This window comes from Cherax quadricarinatus, chromosome 21, assembly GCF_038502225.1.
Source record: "Cherax quadricarinatus isolate ZL_2023a chromosome 21, ASM3850222v1, whole genome shotgun sequence".
Taxonomy (NCBI): domain Eukaryota; kingdom Metazoa; phylum Arthropoda; class Malacostraca; order Decapoda; family Parastacidae; genus Cherax; species Cherax quadricarinatus.
The window spans coordinates 6883982-6905094 of record NC_091312.1 but is presented as its reverse complement, the minus strand read 5'-3'; the positions used below and the strand labels follow the sequence as shown (position 1 = coordinate 6905094).

The 21113-nt window shown below is 38.0% G+C and overlaps 1 protein-coding gene across 5 annotated transcripts in view; it reads right to left on the bottom strand.

The window, feature by feature from the left end:
- LOC128689188 (uncharacterized) overlaps positions 1–21113 on the bottom strand; it is a 433687-nt gene that overhangs the window by 62971 nt on the left and 349603 nt on the right. For 4 of the 5 annotated variants that reach the window (XM_070087146.1, XM_070087144.1, XM_070087148.1 and 1 more), the window contains 7 exons: positions 15046–15196; positions 11222–11443; positions 7718–7876; positions 5948–6078; positions 5487–5622; positions 4334–4514; positions 3288–3429 (listed from right to left, as the gene is read on the bottom strand). In XM_070087146.1, coding sequence (XP_069943247.1) covers positions 3288–3429; positions 4334–4514; positions 5487–5622; positions 5948–6078; positions 7718–7876; positions 11222–11443; positions 15046–15196 — 1122 coding nt within the window. The remainder of the gene's footprint in view (positions 1–3287; positions 3430–4333; positions 4515–5486; positions 5623–5947; positions 6079–7717; positions 7877–11221; positions 11444–15045; positions 15197–21113) is intronic. The other variant, XM_070087149.1, reaches the window with a different exon arrangement.

Genomic DNA, 21113 nt, shown 5'->3' with positions numbered 1-21113 from the left:
GTTGCTGTTCCAGATGAAGGTCTTGCAGCTCTTCAGTGGTTAGCTCTTCCCTGTGGTCCTCCACCAACTCTTCCACATCCTCGCTACTCACCTCCAACCCCATGGACTTCCCCAAAGACACAATAGATTCCACAACAGGCATAGGGTCGTCAGGGCCAGCTTCAAAAACTTCAAAATCCTTGTCGAGGGCACATTCTGGTCGCCATTTTCTCCAGAGTTCAAAATCCTGGAAGTCACTCCCTGCCAAGCCTTACCTATAAGGCTTATGCAATGGAGGATATTGAAGTGATTCCTCCAGAACTCTCTTAGGGTCAAGTCAGTGTCCGAGGTTACTTCAAAGCACCTTTGAAACACTGCTTTCGTATAGAGTTTTTTGAAGTTAGAAATGAGCTGCTAGTCCATGGGCTGGATGAGAGGAGTGGTGTTAGGAGGCAAGAACTTCACTGTTATAAAACTTAACTCAACAGACAATTGGTCTACCAAGTTTGGAGGATGAGCATGAGCACTGTCCAGTATCAGGAGACACTTGAGTGACAATTTATTTTCCAGGAGGTATTTTTTCACACTCGAGCCAAACACTTCATGGGCCCAGTCAATGAAAATGTGCCTTGTGTCCCATGCCTTATTATTAGCCTTCCACAACACACACAATTTACTCTTGATGACATTGTTTTTCTTGAACACTCTGGGAGTTTCAAAGTGATACACCAGTAAAGACTTCACTTTGAAATCCCCACTAGTGTTACCACAGAGCAAAAGAGTAAGCCTGTCTTTCACAGGCTTGTGTCCTGGCAGTGCCTTTTCCTCCTGCATGATGTAGGTCCTCTTGGGCATTTTCTTCCAAAAGAGGACTGTTTCATCACAACTGAACACCTGTTGGAGGAGGAATCTTTTAGCCTCTATGTGCCCCTTGAATTCATCAACAAATGCTTCGGCTGCACATTTGTCAGAACTTGCAGCCTCGCCATGCCTTACAACACTGTGTATGCCACTACGCTTCTTAAATCTCTCAACCCAGCCTTTGCTGGCCCTAAATTCACTAACATCAGTACTCGCTCCAGGCATTTTCTTTACGAGATCCACATGCAACTGCCTTGCCTTTTCAGAAATGATCGACTCTACAACACTATCTCTTACTAATTGTTTTTCGTTGATCCACACCAACAATAACTTCTCCACATCTTTGATTATCGGTGACCTTTGTTTTGTTAGCACCTTTATCTCTTCCGCAACATTAATTTCCTTGATGTCTACTTTCTTTGCCAGGATGGAAGTGACTGTTGATTTGGATTTCCCATATATCCTGGCAAGTTCAAGCATACGTACACAACTCTCATACTTTTCAATAATTTCTTTCTTAAATTCCATCGTGTTTCTCACTTTCTTTACTGAAGGAACTTTACTAGGAACTTTCTTTGGGCTCATGGTGGCTTATTTTGCAGTTGCACTCAATCAATAACCACAAAACACAATGGATTATAGTGAAATGTTTGGATGAATGTGCGGAGGCTTCCTCACTCGCCCACAGACACAGCCAGACTGACTCATGAAAGGAGTGGCGGGTGGATGCATCCAATATGGCCATTCTCCGAAATAGCGGCTGATAACCGGGATAGAATTTCGGCCAAAAAGTGGGCGAAAACCGGATTGGCCGATATCCGGAATGGCCGATAACCAAGAGTCCACTGTATATGATATTTTTACCGACATTTACAAGTGACTGATTGTGGTAGTGGCAGCCATGGCAAGTGATAGTTGTGGAACCACCTGTCATAAGTTGTACAGAGTTATATCAACTCTCTTTTTACATTTCTATCAACAAGCAATGACAGCTAGTACGTAAAGAATGGAAAACTAGATCATATTTGAGTCCTGACAAATTATAAAGGTTCAGAAATTTTTTTTTTGGCATGTTTGGGAATTCCAGAAACGTACGTTATTTTCAAAAACACAATTATAAACCTAATCAAGTTAAATGTAATCTTTCGTATTTTGTGATTACTATAAATGTCCTCACTCTGCGAGAAAACACGATATTTTGTAAGTAACTGCACACATTCTGTCATGAAATAAAAGAGTTGTGTGCACTAATGAATGACTGATTAATAAAATGCTGCCACAATCATGATTTCTTGTTAACAAGAAAAGGTGATTATGGCATTATTTTATTAATCAATCACTGCTGCACACAATTATTGTATTTTATAAGAAAATGTGAATGATAAATTGTTAAATAAGTTTCTTTTCTTGAGAATAAGCAATGAAACATTTATAGAGATTCAGAGAAATATACTAGTTAGACTCAGTCTTGAAGGTGGGAAAGAAAGTGCCTGCACTCTGAAGGGGTGTAGGATATTGTAGTTAGACAATCATTTGAATTGTGATGTTAGCAGACTTTAGCAAGACAGCAAATAAATGATGGTGAAGGTGGTTTCTTTTTTGGTCATCTTATCTTAGTAGGAGGTAGAGGAGGTTAAAAACAGAGTAAAAAAATCTTCTCTACTCCTAAAGAAATGTTCAGAGAAATGTAACTTTGAGTGCTAGAAATAAATAACCAAAGGCTAATTGCACCTGAAGAAAGCTAATTGCACCTGAAGAAAATACAGACGTTACTGCAATAACCAAGCTCTGGTTCAAGCCAAATAATAGGAACATGCTTGCTGAATGCCACTTACCAGGTTATCAATTATTATTCCACACTTGAACATTTATAATATCCTCTTCCCTTTCTTTTTTCTTAGAGCCCCAGGCACTATCATCTTTATATTCATCATAATTATTTGTTTCCTCCTTGAAGAACATAATATGCTGCTGAAGATAATCTCTATTTTTTCCATAATTGTATTTAACAATGTAAACAAGAAGAATCAGCTTTATTCATATGAAAAAAAAAGTGCCTGGAATTCTTTGGCAAATGTCCAAGTTGGGTTTTCAATAAAGAGTAGATATCATCAAAAGACAAATATCTGAGAAACAACCCATATATAATCTATGCAATATTTTTAGAAGAGGCCAAAATTGTATATTTTTTCTTCAATTTGGAAGCCTAGCTACCTCCTTTTTCAGTGGACAGCCTCAGGTAGGAAGCTTTCCATACTTAAAAGATGTATAAAACTATAAATTACTGATTTTACTACATAACTTTGATTCTACAGTTCTGGTATTATTAAACTACTGTTTAATTGTATGCAAACATAACTGCAGACTACTATGCAAATTTTAGTAACTTTGCTATCACTAGAGTAAAGCTGGGTGCTTAAAGGCCACAAGTCATATCATCAGCAGACCTGGCTTGGTGCATGGCAGTGGTATGGCTCTTGAGTCCAGCAGATGATCGGAACTCTGACCCACAAGTGTCACAGACGAAGCGACCCCGCTCACTGCCAGAGTCGTGCAGAACAACACCACCTTGCTGGGGGGAACCCTCACCTAGTGGATGGGGGTAAGGTACCAGAGGCAGATGGAAGGAGTGGGAGGTGTTCATTAAATATCTTTGCACTACATTTTTCATCAAGAATAACTTAAATGGTAAGGGGACTACATCTCTACGCAAATTATTTAAAGAGATTTATGAAAAAATTCAAATTAATGCCATGATAAATACCCATTAAACTACTATAGCTCAGAAGCCATGTAAATAAACATAAAACCTTGATAATACACGTAGCTCATTTTTAATAAATTAGATCTAAATGCTACTGCTAGGCTCATCTAATTTGAAATAGAGTGACATGGGAAAACTTATCATAATCTTTAACAGTATTATCTAATTTTAGGATAATTCTGATAAAACTTTTTGCAAATTAAATATCAAAACTGCTAATCACTATGAATTTAATAATAATCTACTAATATACTCAGGTAGGTCTCCAGTGAAAAACTCCCATTTGAAGAAAGTTGTGTTAATGAAGTGTTTAAACAATTTTAAACTGAGGTGTTCATTCATCAACATTTTCCATGCATATAACAGTAACAGTGACAAATTATACTGAACACACTGTGCTTGAATTAAAATACTTGGAAGCAATATTTTATTTAGCATACAACTTGAAACTATCCATGACAGTATTTCTGAACTCCAGTAGTGAACCATAATCAAATTTCAAGACATACAGTAGTATCACATAGATCGGTTAAATAAATCATATCAATCAAGAGTAGACACATCATTGATAATTCCAGTGCTTTGCTAAAAAAAAAATGGTGGTGTTCACACAAAAGTACAAGTGTTCTCCCACACATACGCACAGAACGTAGCCATGTAAATATGATCAAATGCATATATTTAAGTTACACAATAGGAGGCTATGGGTAAATACTGAAAAAAACTTACTTGAAGCAGAGTCAGACGTAAGATTTGTTAAAGAGCGACGTGTGCTAGCTGAAGCCCTGGCAGGAGCAGCATGTTGAGCTCCTACTGTATATGATGATATGGATTCAGAACTAACTTCAACACAACCCTTCTCTTGCCAAACTCTGATCAAATGCTGCTGGTGGATGATGACATTTTCAACCTTTCAAAGAACAATAAAAATACATATACAGTGGTCCCTTGAGTTACAATGGTTTTAAGTTACAAAGTACCCTTATAAAGGAATTTAATATGGGATTGCTAAGAAAAATTTGAGATATGATACGCACAATGATCGGTGCACGGGGTGGGTCTCAGCCCAGAGACAAGACAGGGTGAATGGGAGGGACAGGGAGTAACGGGTGGGAGTGGGGGAAGGTGGAAGGAAGGAAGGCAGCCAGAGGAGGGAATGAGACTGTACATGTACCAGACGTGGGCAGTAGGAGACTGCAGCCGATCTCTGCCTGTAATGCCTGCCCTGCTTTGCACTGCACTCCTCGTTCCTCTCCCTGCCTGCTTTGCCCTGCCCTACCAGCTCTAGCCTACCCGCCCTTCCCAACACTACCACACCACCAACTCTTCAAGGCTAAGCCACAGTAAACATTGCACTTCTGGGGTCTTAGAATGAATTACCATAAAACCATCTATTTTGGGGTTTGAGATAAGTTAGTTTTCTGGTATGATATATCTTTTGGAACAGATAAATACTGGGACCATTGTACTGTGCTGTAATTGGCCATAAAATGGGACAATGATGCAATGTTTCAATTAAGCCACACTGATTCTCATAATAAACTTCTCAAAGAAAAGACAGATACAGAGCAAGCATTAATAGTGACAACAGAGTTTTCTCTAGTCACAGACTTGATATGGTTCTCCACAAGAGTGAAACATTACCCCATAAATGCCTACGTTACACCTGTTTTTGTTCATTACTGTCAGCAGTGTGTCTTTGTATCTTATGTATAGTAGCATTTCATTTCTATGGATGCAAGCATCCTCTCCTTAGAGAGAGAGGAGGACAATTTTTGCTTGTGGTAAAGAGAGTAGTGTAAAAAAGTTACATGTCTCCTAACGTATAAAAGAAACATCATTTTAAGATTTCCCTCTCCTACAAAGAGTTAAACAAACTTACCCAGGCCTCTTTATCATCTTCTACAGGAAGATTAAGATAGCAATCAGACGTAAACGGTGCATGATGCATTTTAGTGAAATGGCGCTGCAAGCTGGGAAGAAGAGCATTACAGACTCCACATTCCACACACTGGTACCTGTAACAAAATATCAAATTATCAATGGTCTTTTAATTACATATAGAAATATATATTTTTCAGACTTCAGATTACAACCCTTTCACTGCTGAGAACATAATATCAAAGAACAGTATTGTGCTTCTCTATTGTGGAAACTGAAATTTCACTGGCTAACAAAAAACTTTCTGACCATCTTGTGTGCTGCACTACAATATCTCACTGTTTAGAAGAAACTTCAGTCCTGGATATTAGTCATCTGATGTTCCTTGACTTTAAGGTTTAACCCTTAAACAGTGTTCAAAGTAGTAGTGTGCAGATGTCAAACACAGAAAGAGCACTATACCTGTCATAATCTGCTTCCCTACATAGGTGAGAACGAAAGGTAGCAAGGCAAGCAGTTTTGAAGGAACCACATCTGGGGCACACAAACTCGTCCTTATCTGGCTTCCCTGTTCCAGTCTGTTTCAGCCAGTCCTGCAGTACAGAAAAAGGAATAAAAACCATACATAATTGCAAGTGCATATTCCCAAGAATTCGTTTTTATAAATAATCAGAAATGTCATACTTCCTGGCGATATAGTGAAAATTTGTAAAACAAATAACACAATCTTTGTGTGAAAATGTAATTCTGGTACTGTAAAGGTATTGCACTATTTGTACTTTGTATTTCACATGCTCTGTTGTATGAAATTTATCAAGAGCATAAGGAGCATAGAAATTAGAAGACAATGGTGAAATGAAAGGTTGGATACACAAGCTCTACCACATGAAACCTTCTCCCTCCAAGCCTTTCAGGAATGTCTCTTACACCTTGTTCCATCTGCCCTCTTGGTAATATGATTTTGAATTATTCTTTATAAATGACAGAACCATCCTAACAATTCCTGAAGGATACCTAAAGGATGTTTTAGTGTGTCAATGATCAGGCCCTTTGGTGGATCAAGGCCTGATCAACTAGGTTATTACTGTTGGCCACATTCAGTCCAACATACAAATCACAGCCTGGCTTATCAGGCAGATTCAAGAAACCTACAAAGTTCCTTCTGGAAGACAGCAAGGGTCTGTTGGTGATCCTCCTTATATATAATTGGAGCCCACTGAAATGTTTTGGTTTTCTGACACTTAAGTATTATCTCAGTGTACTCATTACACCCTTTCTTTTAAGGGGGATTTTTACACCATACATCAAGCCTCTTTTTTGCATACAGTGATATCTGTGCAGATTTGGGCAAATTCCTCTAGGATTTTCCAGGTATAAATTATGACATATTTTTTGTTTGCAATCCAAGGAGTTCAGGTCAAGGGACTGTAAACAGTTCCAATAATTTAGGTGCTCTACTGAATTTATACATGCAGTGAAGATTCTCTGTACATTCTCAAGATCTGCAATTTCTCCTGCCTTAAAAGAGGCTGGTCATTCTGTGCACTGTACTGTTCATATCAACATGTTGTGTTCTAATTTCTGTACTCTTTACCACACATCAGGCTTAAACATGATATCTCCACTGCCACAAGTCTCTCTCTCTGTAACATTCAAAAAGTGAATACTCATTAAAAAATAGTGGCTTCACTATCCTCTGATACATTCACCCCTTTTATCTCTACTGATAAATTTCTTTCTTTCCAAAAATACTTCCACATTCTACCTACCTTTTCCCTCCCTTGTCTATTTAATGACTCACCTAGTCCTTCAAACACCTAACTGCTCATACATCTACTCTCAAATATCTAGATACAGTCACTTCCTTCCTCCTCCCTCCAATCTGATTCCATGTATACATGCTTATTTCTTTAAGCCACCAGCCATCTCCCACTGAAGAACGAGGAAATGCATTCATCATTCACTCAATTGCTGTTTTTAATAGGGCAAACACCATAAAGTTCCCCACAGTAGAGATGCATACTTACAATGTGATTTATTTTTAACACGCTGGCCATCTCCCACCAAGGTAGGATGATCCAGAAAAAAGAAAGACTTTCACCATCATTCACACTATCATCGTCTTGCCAGAGACACACAGATATGAGTTTAGATGTGTTTCTAAACAGCAAATATCTCAAACCCCTCCTTTAGAGTGCAGGCACTATAATGTGTTTAGTATACAAAAATTACCCTTTTCCATTCAGGGTCATCTTCAATTAGAATACCACGGATATGACGAATACGTTCTGGATCATTTCGTTTCCAAAGAGGTTCATGACAGTGAGGAGTACCTCCTTGATGCAGAGGTTCAATATCTTCAGAATCCAAGCGGTAATACATACAAAGCACCTGTTAAAAATGCACCAAATAGATTATACATAAATATAACTGAGACAAAGTTTTAAAAGCTTCATATTATACAACACAAGTATATTACTGTACTGGCAAGCAATAATTTTTAGTTTAAAACTTAATATTGTGTGTTAAAGACTGATGATCTTTCTCACTGGAATAACAGCCTGTATTCTACTTGCTCCTCCACACTGGAAGATAGTAATGAGAAATGCTATCACATGGCAAACAGGCATGGTTAGAGTACCTAGATGAAACAACATTGGGTTTACGTGGGAATGTGAACACCTATGGTGATGTGAGTTTGGGTTCAGTGGATCATACACCATTTACTAACAAATCTGCTCAGAAAAAACTACATATCTCCACAGTGATTCTTTCCTAGTTTTATGAAAGAACTTTCCACTTCTTGAAAGCTAATGGATAAAGTGATACTGTCTGCATTAATGCCTAGTAAGAGGTCTCCCATTTCTAACTACCCAGCATCGGGAATTTTTTCCTTGACTTTTTTGAGCAACTTTTAGGTACACATGGCTCAATCTATTGTAAATAATTCAATAATAAGAGACATGATCCTGGTAAAAGTAGGTCTTAGACAGAGATGTGTAATGTCACCATGGTTGTTTAATGTATTTATAGATGGGGTTGTAAAAGAAGTAAATGCTAGGGTGTTTGGGAGAAGGGTGAGATTAAATTATGGGGAATCAAACAATAAATGGGAATTGACACAGTTACTTTTTGCTGATGATACTGTGCTTATGGGAGATTCTAAAGAAAAATTGCAAAGGTTAGTGGATGAGTTTGAGAATGTGTGTAAAGGTAGAAAGTTGAAAGTGAACATAGAAAAGAGTAAGGTGATGAGGGTATCAAATGATTTAGATAAAGAAAAACTGGATATCAAATTGGGGAGGAGGAGTATGGAAGAAGTGAATGTTTTCAGATACTTGGGAGTTGACGTGTCGGCGGATGGATTTATGAAGGATGAGGTTAATCATAGAATTTATGAGGGAAAAAAGGTGAGTGGCGCGTTGAGGTATATGTAGAGTCAAAAAACGTTATCTATGGAGGCAAAGAAGGGAATGTATGAAAATATAGTAGTACCAACACTCTTATATGGGTGTGAAGCTTGAGTTGTGAATGCAGCAGCGAGAAGGCGGTTGGAGGCAGTGGAGATGTCCTGTCTAAGGGCAACATGTGGTGTAAATATTATGCAGAAAATTCGGAGTGTGGAAATTAGGAGGTGTGGAGTTAATAAAAGTATTAGTCAGAGGGCTGAAGAGGGGTTGTTGAGGTGGTTTGGTCATTTCGAGAGAATGGATCAAAGTAGAATGACGATCTGTTGGAGTGTGAGCAGGGTAATATTTAGTGAAGGGATTCAGGGAAACCGGTTATTTTTATATAGCCGGACTTGAGTCCTGAAAATGGGAAGTACAATGCCTGCACTCTAAAGGAGGGGTTCGGGATATTAACAGTTTGGAGGGATATGTTGTGTATCTTTATACATATACGCTTCTAAACTGTTGTGTTCTGAGCACCTCTGCAAAAGCAGTGATTGTGTGTGAGTGAGGTGAAAGTGTTGAATGATGATGAAAGTATTTTCTTTTTGGGGATTTTCTTTCATTTTGGGTCACCCTGCCTAGGTGGGAAACGGCCGACTTGTTGAAAAAAAAAAAAATGATCTGGGACTAGACTGCTGTAGCCTTGAGTGGTAAGTGGAAGTGTAGAGCGTGCTGTTTGTATTCCTAATGGGTAAACAGCATCATCACAGAACAATCTTCAAAGATTATTCTCTAGTCAGGAAAATAGTCATGATTAATATTACTTTATGGTGTAATTAAAAACAGGAATACATTATATATTTTTTTTTTCAACTTTTCCTTGCCATTCGTGGAGACGAGAGAGGAAGATACACCCATTTTACTGATTTACACTAACTATTACTGTTGAGTAATAACCTTATATGCTAAGGAATATAGCCAGAAAAATCTTTAAAATTTGGACTTGCATTTACAATAATTGATAAAAACAATTACAACTAATAAAATCTGATATGAAGGCACTTGGTATAGAGCAAGCTTTTATTATAAACAACATACCTTGTTACAAAGGAAACCTTCATTAAAGACAACATATCCCTCTGGTTAAGAACTTTAACACACCAGTTCCACCCAGAGCAAAACATCATCTATAACAGAGGTTTGCTCTGCACTAAGAGTCTTTCTATAAGACCTGTTGGCAATACTTCAATAAAATATAAAGTTTCCCTATACATAACTCTTTTATACCACAATGGTCGTCTCCCACCAATGCAGACTCACCATCATTTAACCCCTTGACTGTCGCGGCTATATATACACGTTCAGAAGTAAACAAATGATGTCATTGTCCAATAAATGTCTAACTAGCCATTCTAATATGCAGTTATGAATGGGTTGATGTTATTTATACAATTATTACAGTATTGCAGTAGTCTGCATAATAGTAAATCTTCTATTTTTTGTTTGAATAAAAATTCAAAATAGAAAGCAAGAGAGGCCTGGAGACATGAGTGATGAACAAAGAAAATGCTGTTTTAGAGCCAGGAATGTCTGCATTGTTCATTCTGGACCTAATTTTGAAATTGTCATATTTTTTAATTTTCGTGAAATTGGCCAAATTGCAAATTTCTGACCACGTTATTGGGTAATAGAAATTGGTAAATGGGCAGTTTCTTGTACTCAATCGATAGAAAAAACAGAGTTCTAAAGAAATAGCTATGAGCTTGGTCGACTGGAACAATGGAATTAGCTGAAAATAGGGCTCAAAGTGGGCGAAATCGCCAATTTGTAAATATCGCCAAGGCGCTAACTTCGCGAGAGCATAATTCCATCAGTTTTCCATCAAATATAATTTTTTTGGTGTCATTACAATCTGGAAAAGATTCTCTATCATTTCATAAGAAAAAAGAATTTTTTTTTTTAAATTTTGCGACACCAGGAGACACCTCAGGATTGAGGGTTGCGACAGTCAAGGGATTAATAACTGGACCTGAGTCCTGAGGTTAGGAAAGACAGTGCCTGCACTCTGAAGGAAGGGTAGGGATGCTGAAGTCAAAGGGTAACATGAACTGTGGCATACAGTACATTTCTGGCAAGACAGCAATTGAATGGATGATAGTAAATGTTTCCTTCTTTGGGTCACCCTGCCTAGGTGGAAGATAGCCACTTGAGATAAAAAAAAAAAATTCTTGACACTTTTTTTTTTTAATTTCTGCATAAAGTTGTGCATAACAGATGTAGTAAATGTGAAATGAATTACAAATTTGAACCCAGCTAGATACTGACATTAAAACATAAGACTAACCCGAAAAGGCTGCGTTGGATGCTTAGCAGCAAAGTGTGCATCAAAACTGGTACGAACAGATGATCTGACGCTACAATACCCACACTTGAACTGGCTCTTAATAGCATGCTTCAGACTAGTATGATTGACCATCTCTTGCTGAGTCACAGAGCTAAACTTGCATAGCCCACACTGCCACTGAGGCTCTTGGGGAACTGGAGCAGGAATATACGCTACATGTTCCTGCCATGCCAAAGAAAATATAGAAAATAATAAATGATAATAATAATTATAGTAATGACAAAAAAAATTGAATACAAATAAAATTTGAGCACACATTTTATATGTCACCCTGCCTCGGTGGGAGACGGCTGACTTGTTGAAAAAAAAAAAAAAAAAAAATTATATGTACATAAATATTATTGTAACCACGGATGAGTGGTATTTAATCAATAACAACACTGCGATTAGCCAAGGACTTGAACCCGTCGTTTTGGCATGCTTAATGGTGAGTGAAAATCACAGTGTTATGCGATTTTCGTTCACCACGAGGCGGGGCCAAAACGACATGGGTTCGAGTCCTCCGCTAGTCGCAGCGTTGTTACTGATACATAAATATATATATGAATAACTAAAGTATAATGAATGAATGCTTGTCAATGCTCAATAATAACCTACACGGAGACAGAAATTCAGGAGATTAATTGATCTGCATATTGTGACTCCCTTCTGGGATCCTCTTCAGAGGATCCCAGAAGAGGGTCGAAATGTACAGATCAACTAATCTCCTGGGTTTCTGTCTCCATGTGGATTATTACTGAGCATAAATAAATAAATAAATTGTGAACATACGTAAGAGTAAGGTGATGAGGGTATCAAACGAGTTAGGTAAAGAAAAAGTGGATATCACACTGGAGGGAGGGATGGAGTATGGAAGAAGTGAATGTGTTCTGATATTTGGGAGTTGATGTGTCAGTGGATGGGTTTATGAAGGATGAGGTTAACCACAGAACTGATGAAGAAAACAAGGTGGGTGGTGCATTGAGGTATCTGTGGCGACAAAAAAATGTTTTTCAAGGAGGCAAAGAAGGGAATGTATGAGAGTATAATGGTACCATCACTCTTAAATGGGTTTGAAGCATGGACTCTAAATGCTGCAGCAAGGAGGATGATGGTGGCAGTGAAGATGTCATGTCTAAGGACAATGTGTGGTGTAAACATCATGCACAGAATTCGTAGTGTGGAAATCAAGAGGAGGTGTGGAATTGCTAAAAGTATTATTCAGAGGGTTGAAGAGGGAATGTTGAGGTGGGTTGGTCATCTAGACAGGATGGAGAAAAATAAGATGACTTGAAAGGTGTATAAATCTGCAGTGGAGGGGAGGAGGAGGGGTAGGGGTTATCTTAGAACAGGATGGAAGGGGTGAAAGAGGTTTGTGTGCAAGGGGCTTGGACATAGATCAAGTACATTGGAGCGTGTTAAGATAGAAGTGAATGGGGACGATTGGTTTTTGGGACTTGATGAGCTGTTGACATGTGAGCAGAGTAATATTTTATGAAGGGATTCAGGGAAACCAGTTAGCAGGACTTGAGTCCTGGAGGTGGGAAGTACAATGCCTACACTTTAAAGGAGGGGTCTGGGATACTGGCTATTTGGAGTGGTATCTGAGCAGTCATATCTGGGCGCCTCCGCAAAGACAGTGATTATATGTGAATCGTGAAAGTCATTCTTTTTTGGGTCACCCTGCCTTGTTGGGAGATGGCCAACATATTTAAAAAATAATTTTTTTTTCAACAAGTCAGCCGTCTCCCACAGAGGCAGGGTGACCCAAAGAGAAAGAAAATCCCCAAAAAGAAAATACTTTCATCATCATTCAACACTTTCACCTCACTCACACATAATCACTGTTTTTGCAGAGGTGCCCAGAATACAACAGTTTAGAAGTATGTATATACGTATAAAAATACACAATATACACCTACCATCCGACTTACGGCCGAGTTCGGTTCTGAGAAACCGGTTGTAAGTCGAAATGGTCGTAAGTCGAACTTTACTACTGAATATCAAAATAACATTTTTGTAATGACTATTTTATTGTTTTATTTTGGTATTTCATGTTTTACTTCACTTTTTATGCTGTTAGTACTGTATTTTATACTGTAAGGTTTAGGATATACACTGTGTACAACACAAACACTTGTTTATTTCCCAGAAATTTGGCATAAAAAAGCACGGTCGTAAGTCGAGTCGTCGTAAGTCGAGCAGGTCGTAAGTCAGATGGTAGGTGTATCTCTCAAAACTGCCAACATCCCAAACCCCTCCTTTAGAGTGCAGGCATTGTACTTCCCATTTCCAGGACTCAAGTCCAGCTATATAAAAATAACCGGTTTTCCTGAATCCCTTCACTAAATATTACCCTGCTCACACTCCAACAGATCGTCAGGTCCCAAATACCATTCGTCTCCATTCACTCCTATCGAACACGCTCATGCACGCCTGCTGGAAGTCCAAGCCTCTCACCCACAAAACCTCCCTTACCCCTTCCTTCCAACCTTTTCGAGGACGACCCCTACTCCACCTTCCTTTTCCTACAGATTTAAATGCTCTCCATGTCATTCTTTTTTTTTAACAGTGATAGAGGCTTTACAAGTTGTTTTAGCATTAAAAACAGGGAAATAAACTCATTACACTATTTCCATTATTTCAACATTTACTATAAATTTCTTCTAATAACTGTGTTCTTATTTCTAATGATTGTTGTGTTTCAATACTGTGAGCAGTGACTTATTATATTACAATTATTTTAGGAGGGGTTTGGGATACTGGATGTTTGGGATGACATCTAAACTGTCGTATTTGAGCACTTCTGGAAAGACAGTGATTATACATGAATGGTGGTGAAAGTGTTGAATGATGAAAGTTTTTTCTTTCTTTTAAGTTTTTCTTTCTTTTTGGGTCACCCTGTCTCGGTGGGAAATGTGTGAGGTGTTAAAAAAAAAAATGTTTCAAGGTGGGATGGTCCTTGAAACATGGAGACAGGCACAGTGCCATATTGCACAACTTACAGCAATATTATATATCTTACGGTTAGATACTGCTAAATAAAAGTGAATGGAGGGAAGTGGTTTTTGATTTGACATGCTGTTGGAATGCGGACAAAGGAACATGAATGAAGGGATTCGGGGAAACTGGTTAGCCAGACATGAGTCCTGGGGGAGGGAAGTACAGTGCCTGCACTCTGAAGGAGGGGTGGGGATATTTGCAGTTTTGAACTGCACTATCGGCACCCCTCAGGCAAGACAGTGATGGAGTGAATGATGGTGAAACTGTTTCTTCTCTTTTTTGGGTCACCTACCTCAGTGAGAGACAGCCAGTTTGATGAAGAAAAAACAAAACTGTCTCTACATTCTGTAAGTGCCAACTCAGTCAGGTTGTGATGACTATGTAGGTTAGGAGCCTGGTGGATCAATTAGTCAAGAAAGAAGTCTGACCTCAGGATAGGCTGCCAGGGTACAACCCTCAAATCTGGTCACAAGGAACAGAGAGAGGGTAAGAGGGAGGGAAGGGTGAAGGGAAAGGGAGACAGGTTGAGGGGGGGGGGAGAGAAGGGGGGCAAAATGGGGGGGGGGGGTTAGAAATATAGATAGGGGACAGTAGAAAGACAATGGAATTATAGTATTATTATATTTATGGGAAAGGACTAAAGCTGTATGTGCCATGTAACACCAAGACATCCCCCAGGATGAGACAGGAAGAGAAGATCAACAAAGGGAGAGACAAGAAATCAGAGAACAGTTATGTTCCTATTCTGAAAAATAAAAGTATCATAACTTCAATATTCTTACTTCGACTTGGCCATCTTCACTTTTCTTTGGGGCATCAGGATCCTCAGGTTCCCTTATTATAAAGTCAAATGCCTTCTTTGCAATGTGCTTTTCTTTCATGTGTCTTTCAACCACATTCCTTTTATAAGAGATATAGGAACACCAGCCACATCTGAAATGACATGAGATACACATGAAAAAATATATGAAAATTTTTCTCATACTCAGAAACTTTTGTATGAAATTCTCCTAAGATCAAAAAATAAAATTATAAATTTGAAATGATATACAGTATTCAAAATACATGTGGGTGCTTGATTATCTGAACTATATATACAGAACCTTGGCCAAATTTAGGGGTATTTTAATTAAAGTTGACATGAAGTCAATTTTTTTCTTTTTAGGGATGAGAAGGTTGGAGCCATTAGATAGAACAAGTCACTGCAAGTATATTCATATACAGTGAAACCTCTGGTCATGACCATAATTCGTTCCAAAAGTCTGGTCACGACCCGATGTGGTCATGACCCGAACTTAATTTCCCCATTAGATTGTATGTAAATACGATTAATCCATTTCAGACCCCTATGAACTGTATGTAAATATTGTTTTTTTTAAAGATTTTTAAGCATAAAAATAGTAAATTATACCACAGAATGCACACTGTAATAGTAAACTAAATGTAAAAACCTGATATAACACTGAGAAAACCTTGAACAGAGAAAACTAACATTGTACAAGTCCATTCTAGACCCCTACGAACCGTTCGCTGTAAACAGTTTTCTTTTAAGAGTTTTAAGAGACGTCTAATGGCTGAGAAGTGAACTCCATTATTTATCATCCGATTTCTTTCATTTTTGGTGTATGTTAAGAAGCATCTTTCCATCATACATTGTCCGAGTTTCAATAAGATAGCCCAACAAACAACTGAGAAAAAAAATATTTACCAAAAATCATACATGGCAAGTCCTAGCCACGTACTGGCACAGCGAGAAGCTGCTTGTTCACTACCTGCTGATAAAACATTGCTAATCCGAATTTATCATGATGGTAATTACTGTAATTTACGTATAACTTACTTCCGAAATTATCAACAAAAATGAGCGAGCATAAAAAAAAAAAAAAAATCAAGAAAATAAGTCACTGTCTGACTTTTCTGGGCTATCCCAGGTTCAATACACATATGCTGCTATGTATGACAATCTATGTAACTGTATTTGTGTACCTGAATAAACATACTTAGTTTTATATTGCATTACGAGTGTATATCACAGTTAACAATGTACTACACTACATTTTCTCTAATATAAGTACCCAGGAGAGGATAAGAGGATGGTACATTATCCCTTATCGAGTTCAGAGCGAATGAACACACATCTGACCAAGACCAACTACAAGGGGAGGGTCTCTGTTAGGTGTACACAAACATCAGGAAGTGGGGAAAACTAGCACATGCAAAAAAAATGGCGTGGAATGTGAAAATTGGCATGGCTGTGTTTGTTCGGCACCCGATTAGGTGTTTGTGACCAGGTGAAAAAATTTGGCGAATTTTCTGTCCGTGAACTGATTTGTTTGTGTTCGGAAGCATTTGTGACCTGAGGTTCCACTGTGCAGTAATACATAGATATACTTTATGCAGTAGCAAGCAAAAAAACTTTAAATAAAAAATAAATCTCAACAACAGCTGTCAAAAAAACTGCACCAAACAAAAAGGGCCATATTACACCCACACCAAATCCTCATTCTGTATACTACAAATAAATCTTCTTCTTTCAACAAACTGGCATATCCCACTGAAGCTGAGTGGCCCAAAGAGAAAAACAAAAGTTTCTCTTTATAACTCTAGTAATGTATACAAGAGAAGGGGTTACTAACCCCTTGCTCCTGGCATTTTAGTTGCTTCCTACGACACGCATGGCTTACGGAGGAAAAATTCTGTTCCACTTCTCCATGGAGATATTAGGAAATAAGCAAGAACAAGAACTAGTAAGCAAATAAAAGAAAACCCAGAGGGGTGTGTATATATGTGCTTGTACATGCATGTGTAGTGTGACCTAAGTGTAAGTAGAAGTAGCAAGATGTACCTGAAATCTTGCATGTTTATGAGACAGAAAAAAGACACAAGCAATCCTACAAATAAATATATCTGATAAAACAGCAACAGAAAAACAGCAGTTACTCTTACCAATAGCTATAGAAACACAATGTATTATTTTTTTTTATTTTCAATATGTCGGTCATCTCCCACCAAGGCAGGGTGACCCAAAAAAGAAACACTTTCACTATCATTCACTGATTTTGCAGAGGCACTCAGATACGACAGTTCAGATGTCACTCCAAACAGTCCATATCCCAGGACTCAAGTCCAGCTAACCAGTTTCACACTCCAACAGCTCCTCAAGTCCCAAAAGCCATTCGTCTCAATTCACTCCCATTTAACACACACACACACACACATGCCTGTTGTATGTCCAAGCCCCTTGAACACAAAACCTCATTCACCCCTCCCTCCATCCTTTTCTAGGACAACCCCTACCACTCCTCCTCTCCACTACATATTTATACACCCCAAGTCATCCTATTTTGCTCCATCCTCTCTAAATGACCAAACCACCTCAACATCCCCTCTTCAGCCCTCTGAATAATACTTTTAGTAACTTCACACCTCCTCCTAATTTCCACATCATAAATTCTTTGCATAATATTTACACCATACATTGCCCTTAGATACAACATCTCCACTGCCTTCAGTCACCTTGCTGCAACATTTACATCCCATGCTTCACACCCATATAAGTGTGTTGGTCTCACTGAATGAATACCTTGAGTTCCAAGATGACAAAACCGAACAAGTTGTCTGATGCACATTCCTAGCGACATAACCCAAGCCCAGTGCAAAGAAATTCCTATCAGGATAATACATGACTACATACAAGTTATTGTGCAAAGCAATGAAATCAAAAAAATGCGTTTGCTAGGAAAACAAGGTGGCAAACACAGTATTATGATTAGAATTCATTCATATGATAGAAAAAAAGACCTAATTAAAGCAGCAATTACAATGAAAAATGAAGTGAACATCAACAAGTGTCTAACAAGAAAACGTCAAAATCTTCTGTTCAGGTTGAGAAAACTTAAGAGGAAAACAAAATACATCAGTGCTTCACTCGAGATGGTAAAATACTAGTTAGAAAAACAGCAACAGGACAACAATAGACCATCTCAAATGAACCTGATTTCTCTACCTTCCTTAGAAAAGCTGACATTTCCATAACTGATTAGCTAAGTGTCCTTAACACATATATATGTGTGTGGTTCATATAGTGTATGTTCCTATTATTTTATTGTGCAATTCCTTGTATTATCTTTTACTAGCTAGTACCAACTACCTCATATACTTTCATTTTTATTTTTTTAGTGCTATTAATTGCTCAAATTTTGTGTTCCAAGTCAAATCTTACTCCTAAGTTAATATTACACAGTGGTCCCCCGGTATACGATATTAATCCGTTCCTGAGAGCTCATCGTATGCCAAAATTATCAAAAGGCGAATTAATTTTCCCCATAAGAAATAATGGAAATCAAATTAATCCGTGCAAGACACCCAAAAGTAAGAAAAAAAAAAAATTACCACATGAAATATTAAGTTTAATGCACACAAACTGAAGACATGCACAGTTTGTAGTACTCTACTAACAATAGAATACATGACACTTACCTTTAATGAAGATCTGGTGATGATTGATGGGATGGGAGGAGGGGAGTGTTGAACTTATTGTTTAGAAGGGGAATCCCCTTCCATTAGGACTTGAGGTAGCAAGTCCTTTTCCGGGGTTACTTCCCTTCTTCTTTTAATGCCACTAGGACCAGTTTGAGAGTCACTGGACCTCTGTCACACAACAAATCTGTCCATAGAGCTCTGTACCTCCTGTTCCTTTACAATTTGTCTAACATGGGCCACAACACTGTTATTGTAATAGTCACCAGCACGGCTTGCAATAGCTGTGTTAGGGTGATTTTCATCCATAAAGGTTTGCAGTTCAACCCACTTTGCACACATTTCCTTAATTTTTGAAGTAGGCACAATGGATTCCACAACTGGCATGGGCTTCTCAGGGTTAGCCCCATACCCTTCAAAATCTTTCTTAATTTCCATACTAATTCTCACCCTTTTTACCACAGGGTTGGCACTAGAAGCTTTCTTGGGGCCCATAGTGACTTATTTTGCAGAAACAAGCACCAAAAACACTGTGATAATATGGAATGTACCGAATGTATGCCTAGATGCGAGAACACTGGCTGGCTTGTAAACACTGGCACGCACGGGGCAGTTCAGGCCACACGTGGACACGTCTCGGACAAATCGCGTGTGGCGGTTTTTTTAACAAGTGGCGAGGCAAAATTTTTGTGTTAAAATGTATCGAATACCAGATTTATCGGATACCGATGCCATCGAATACCGGGGGTCCAATGTATTGTGGTTGCTATCTGTCCATTTAATTTTGTTTATCACTACTTATTTTAGTCCCTCTTATATTGTGTGGTGCATTTAGTGTATGTTCCTATTACATTATTGTGCAATTCCTTGTACTATCTTTTACCAGCTAGTACCAACTACCTCATATACTTTTTACTTTTTTTTTAGTGTATTAATTGCTCAAATTTTATATTACAAGTCAAATCTTACTCCTAAATTAATATTATATCATAGCTACTGTCTGTCCATTTAACTTTGTTTACCACTACTTATTTTAGTCCCTTTTATATTTTCTCCTAAAATAGTTTTCTACATACCAATACCTCGTACTGCCCTTTATTCAGTAATTCCTTTACTCATAGTTTTAATAATATTTCAGGCACTAAAGTGTTTTACATTCACTGTTTTAAAATTATATTCACTAGATCATTTATTTTAATTTTAACCCTTTGACTGTTTCGGTCGTATATACATCTTACGAGCCACCGTTTTTGACATATATATACAGTGGACCCCCGGTTAACGATATTTTTTCACTCCGGAAGTATGTTCAGGTGCCAGTACTGACAGAATTTGTTCCCATAAGGAATATTGTGAAGTATATTAGTCCATTTCAGACCCCCAAACATACACGTACAAACGCACTTACATAAATACACTTACATAATTGGTCGCATTCGGAGGTGATCGTTATGCGGGGGTCCACTGTACTCATAAATTCTAGCAGCTTCAAATCAAGCAGGATAAAGCTGGTAGGCCCACATGTGAGAGAATGGGTCTGTGTGGTCAGTGTGCACCATATAAAAAAAATCCTGCAGCACGCAGTGAATAATGAGAAAAAAAAAAACAACCGTTTTTTTTAATTAAAATGCCAACTTTGTGGTCTATTTTCGTATAGTATTTATGGTTGTATTCTCGTTTTCTTGGTCTCATTTGAAAGAATGGAAAACATTTTATAGAAATAGATGTGATTTTGATTGGTTTTACTATGAAAAGAACCTTGAAATGGAGCTCAAAGTAAGGGAAATGTTTTATTTTTGCCAATGTTCAAAAGTAAACAAATGAAGTCATTTTCCAATAAATGTCCAAGTAGCCATTCTAATATGCAGTCATGAATGGGTTGACATTATTTATACAATTATTACAATATTGCAGTAGTCTGCATAACAGTAAATCAGAGGGGCCTGGAGACATGACTGATGAAGATAGAAAATGTTATTGTAGAGCCAGGAATGTCTGCATTGTTCACTCTGGACCCTATTTTGAAATTGGCATATTTTTTAATTTTCGTGAAATTGGCCAAATTGCAAATTTCTGACCACATTATTGGGTAGTTGAAATCAGTAAATGGACAGTTTCTTGTACTCAATCGATAGAAAAGATGAAGTTCTAAGGAAATAACTATGAGTTTGGTTGAATGGAACAATGGAATTAGCCGAAAATAGGGCTCAAAGTGGGCAAAATTGCCGCCTCGTAAATATTGCCGAGGTCGGTAACTTTACAAGTGCAAGTCCGTCAGTTTTCCATCAAATTTTGTTCTTTTGTCTTTTGGTGTCATTACAATCGGGAAAAGATTCTCTATCATTTCATAAGATTTTTTTTTTTTTTTTGG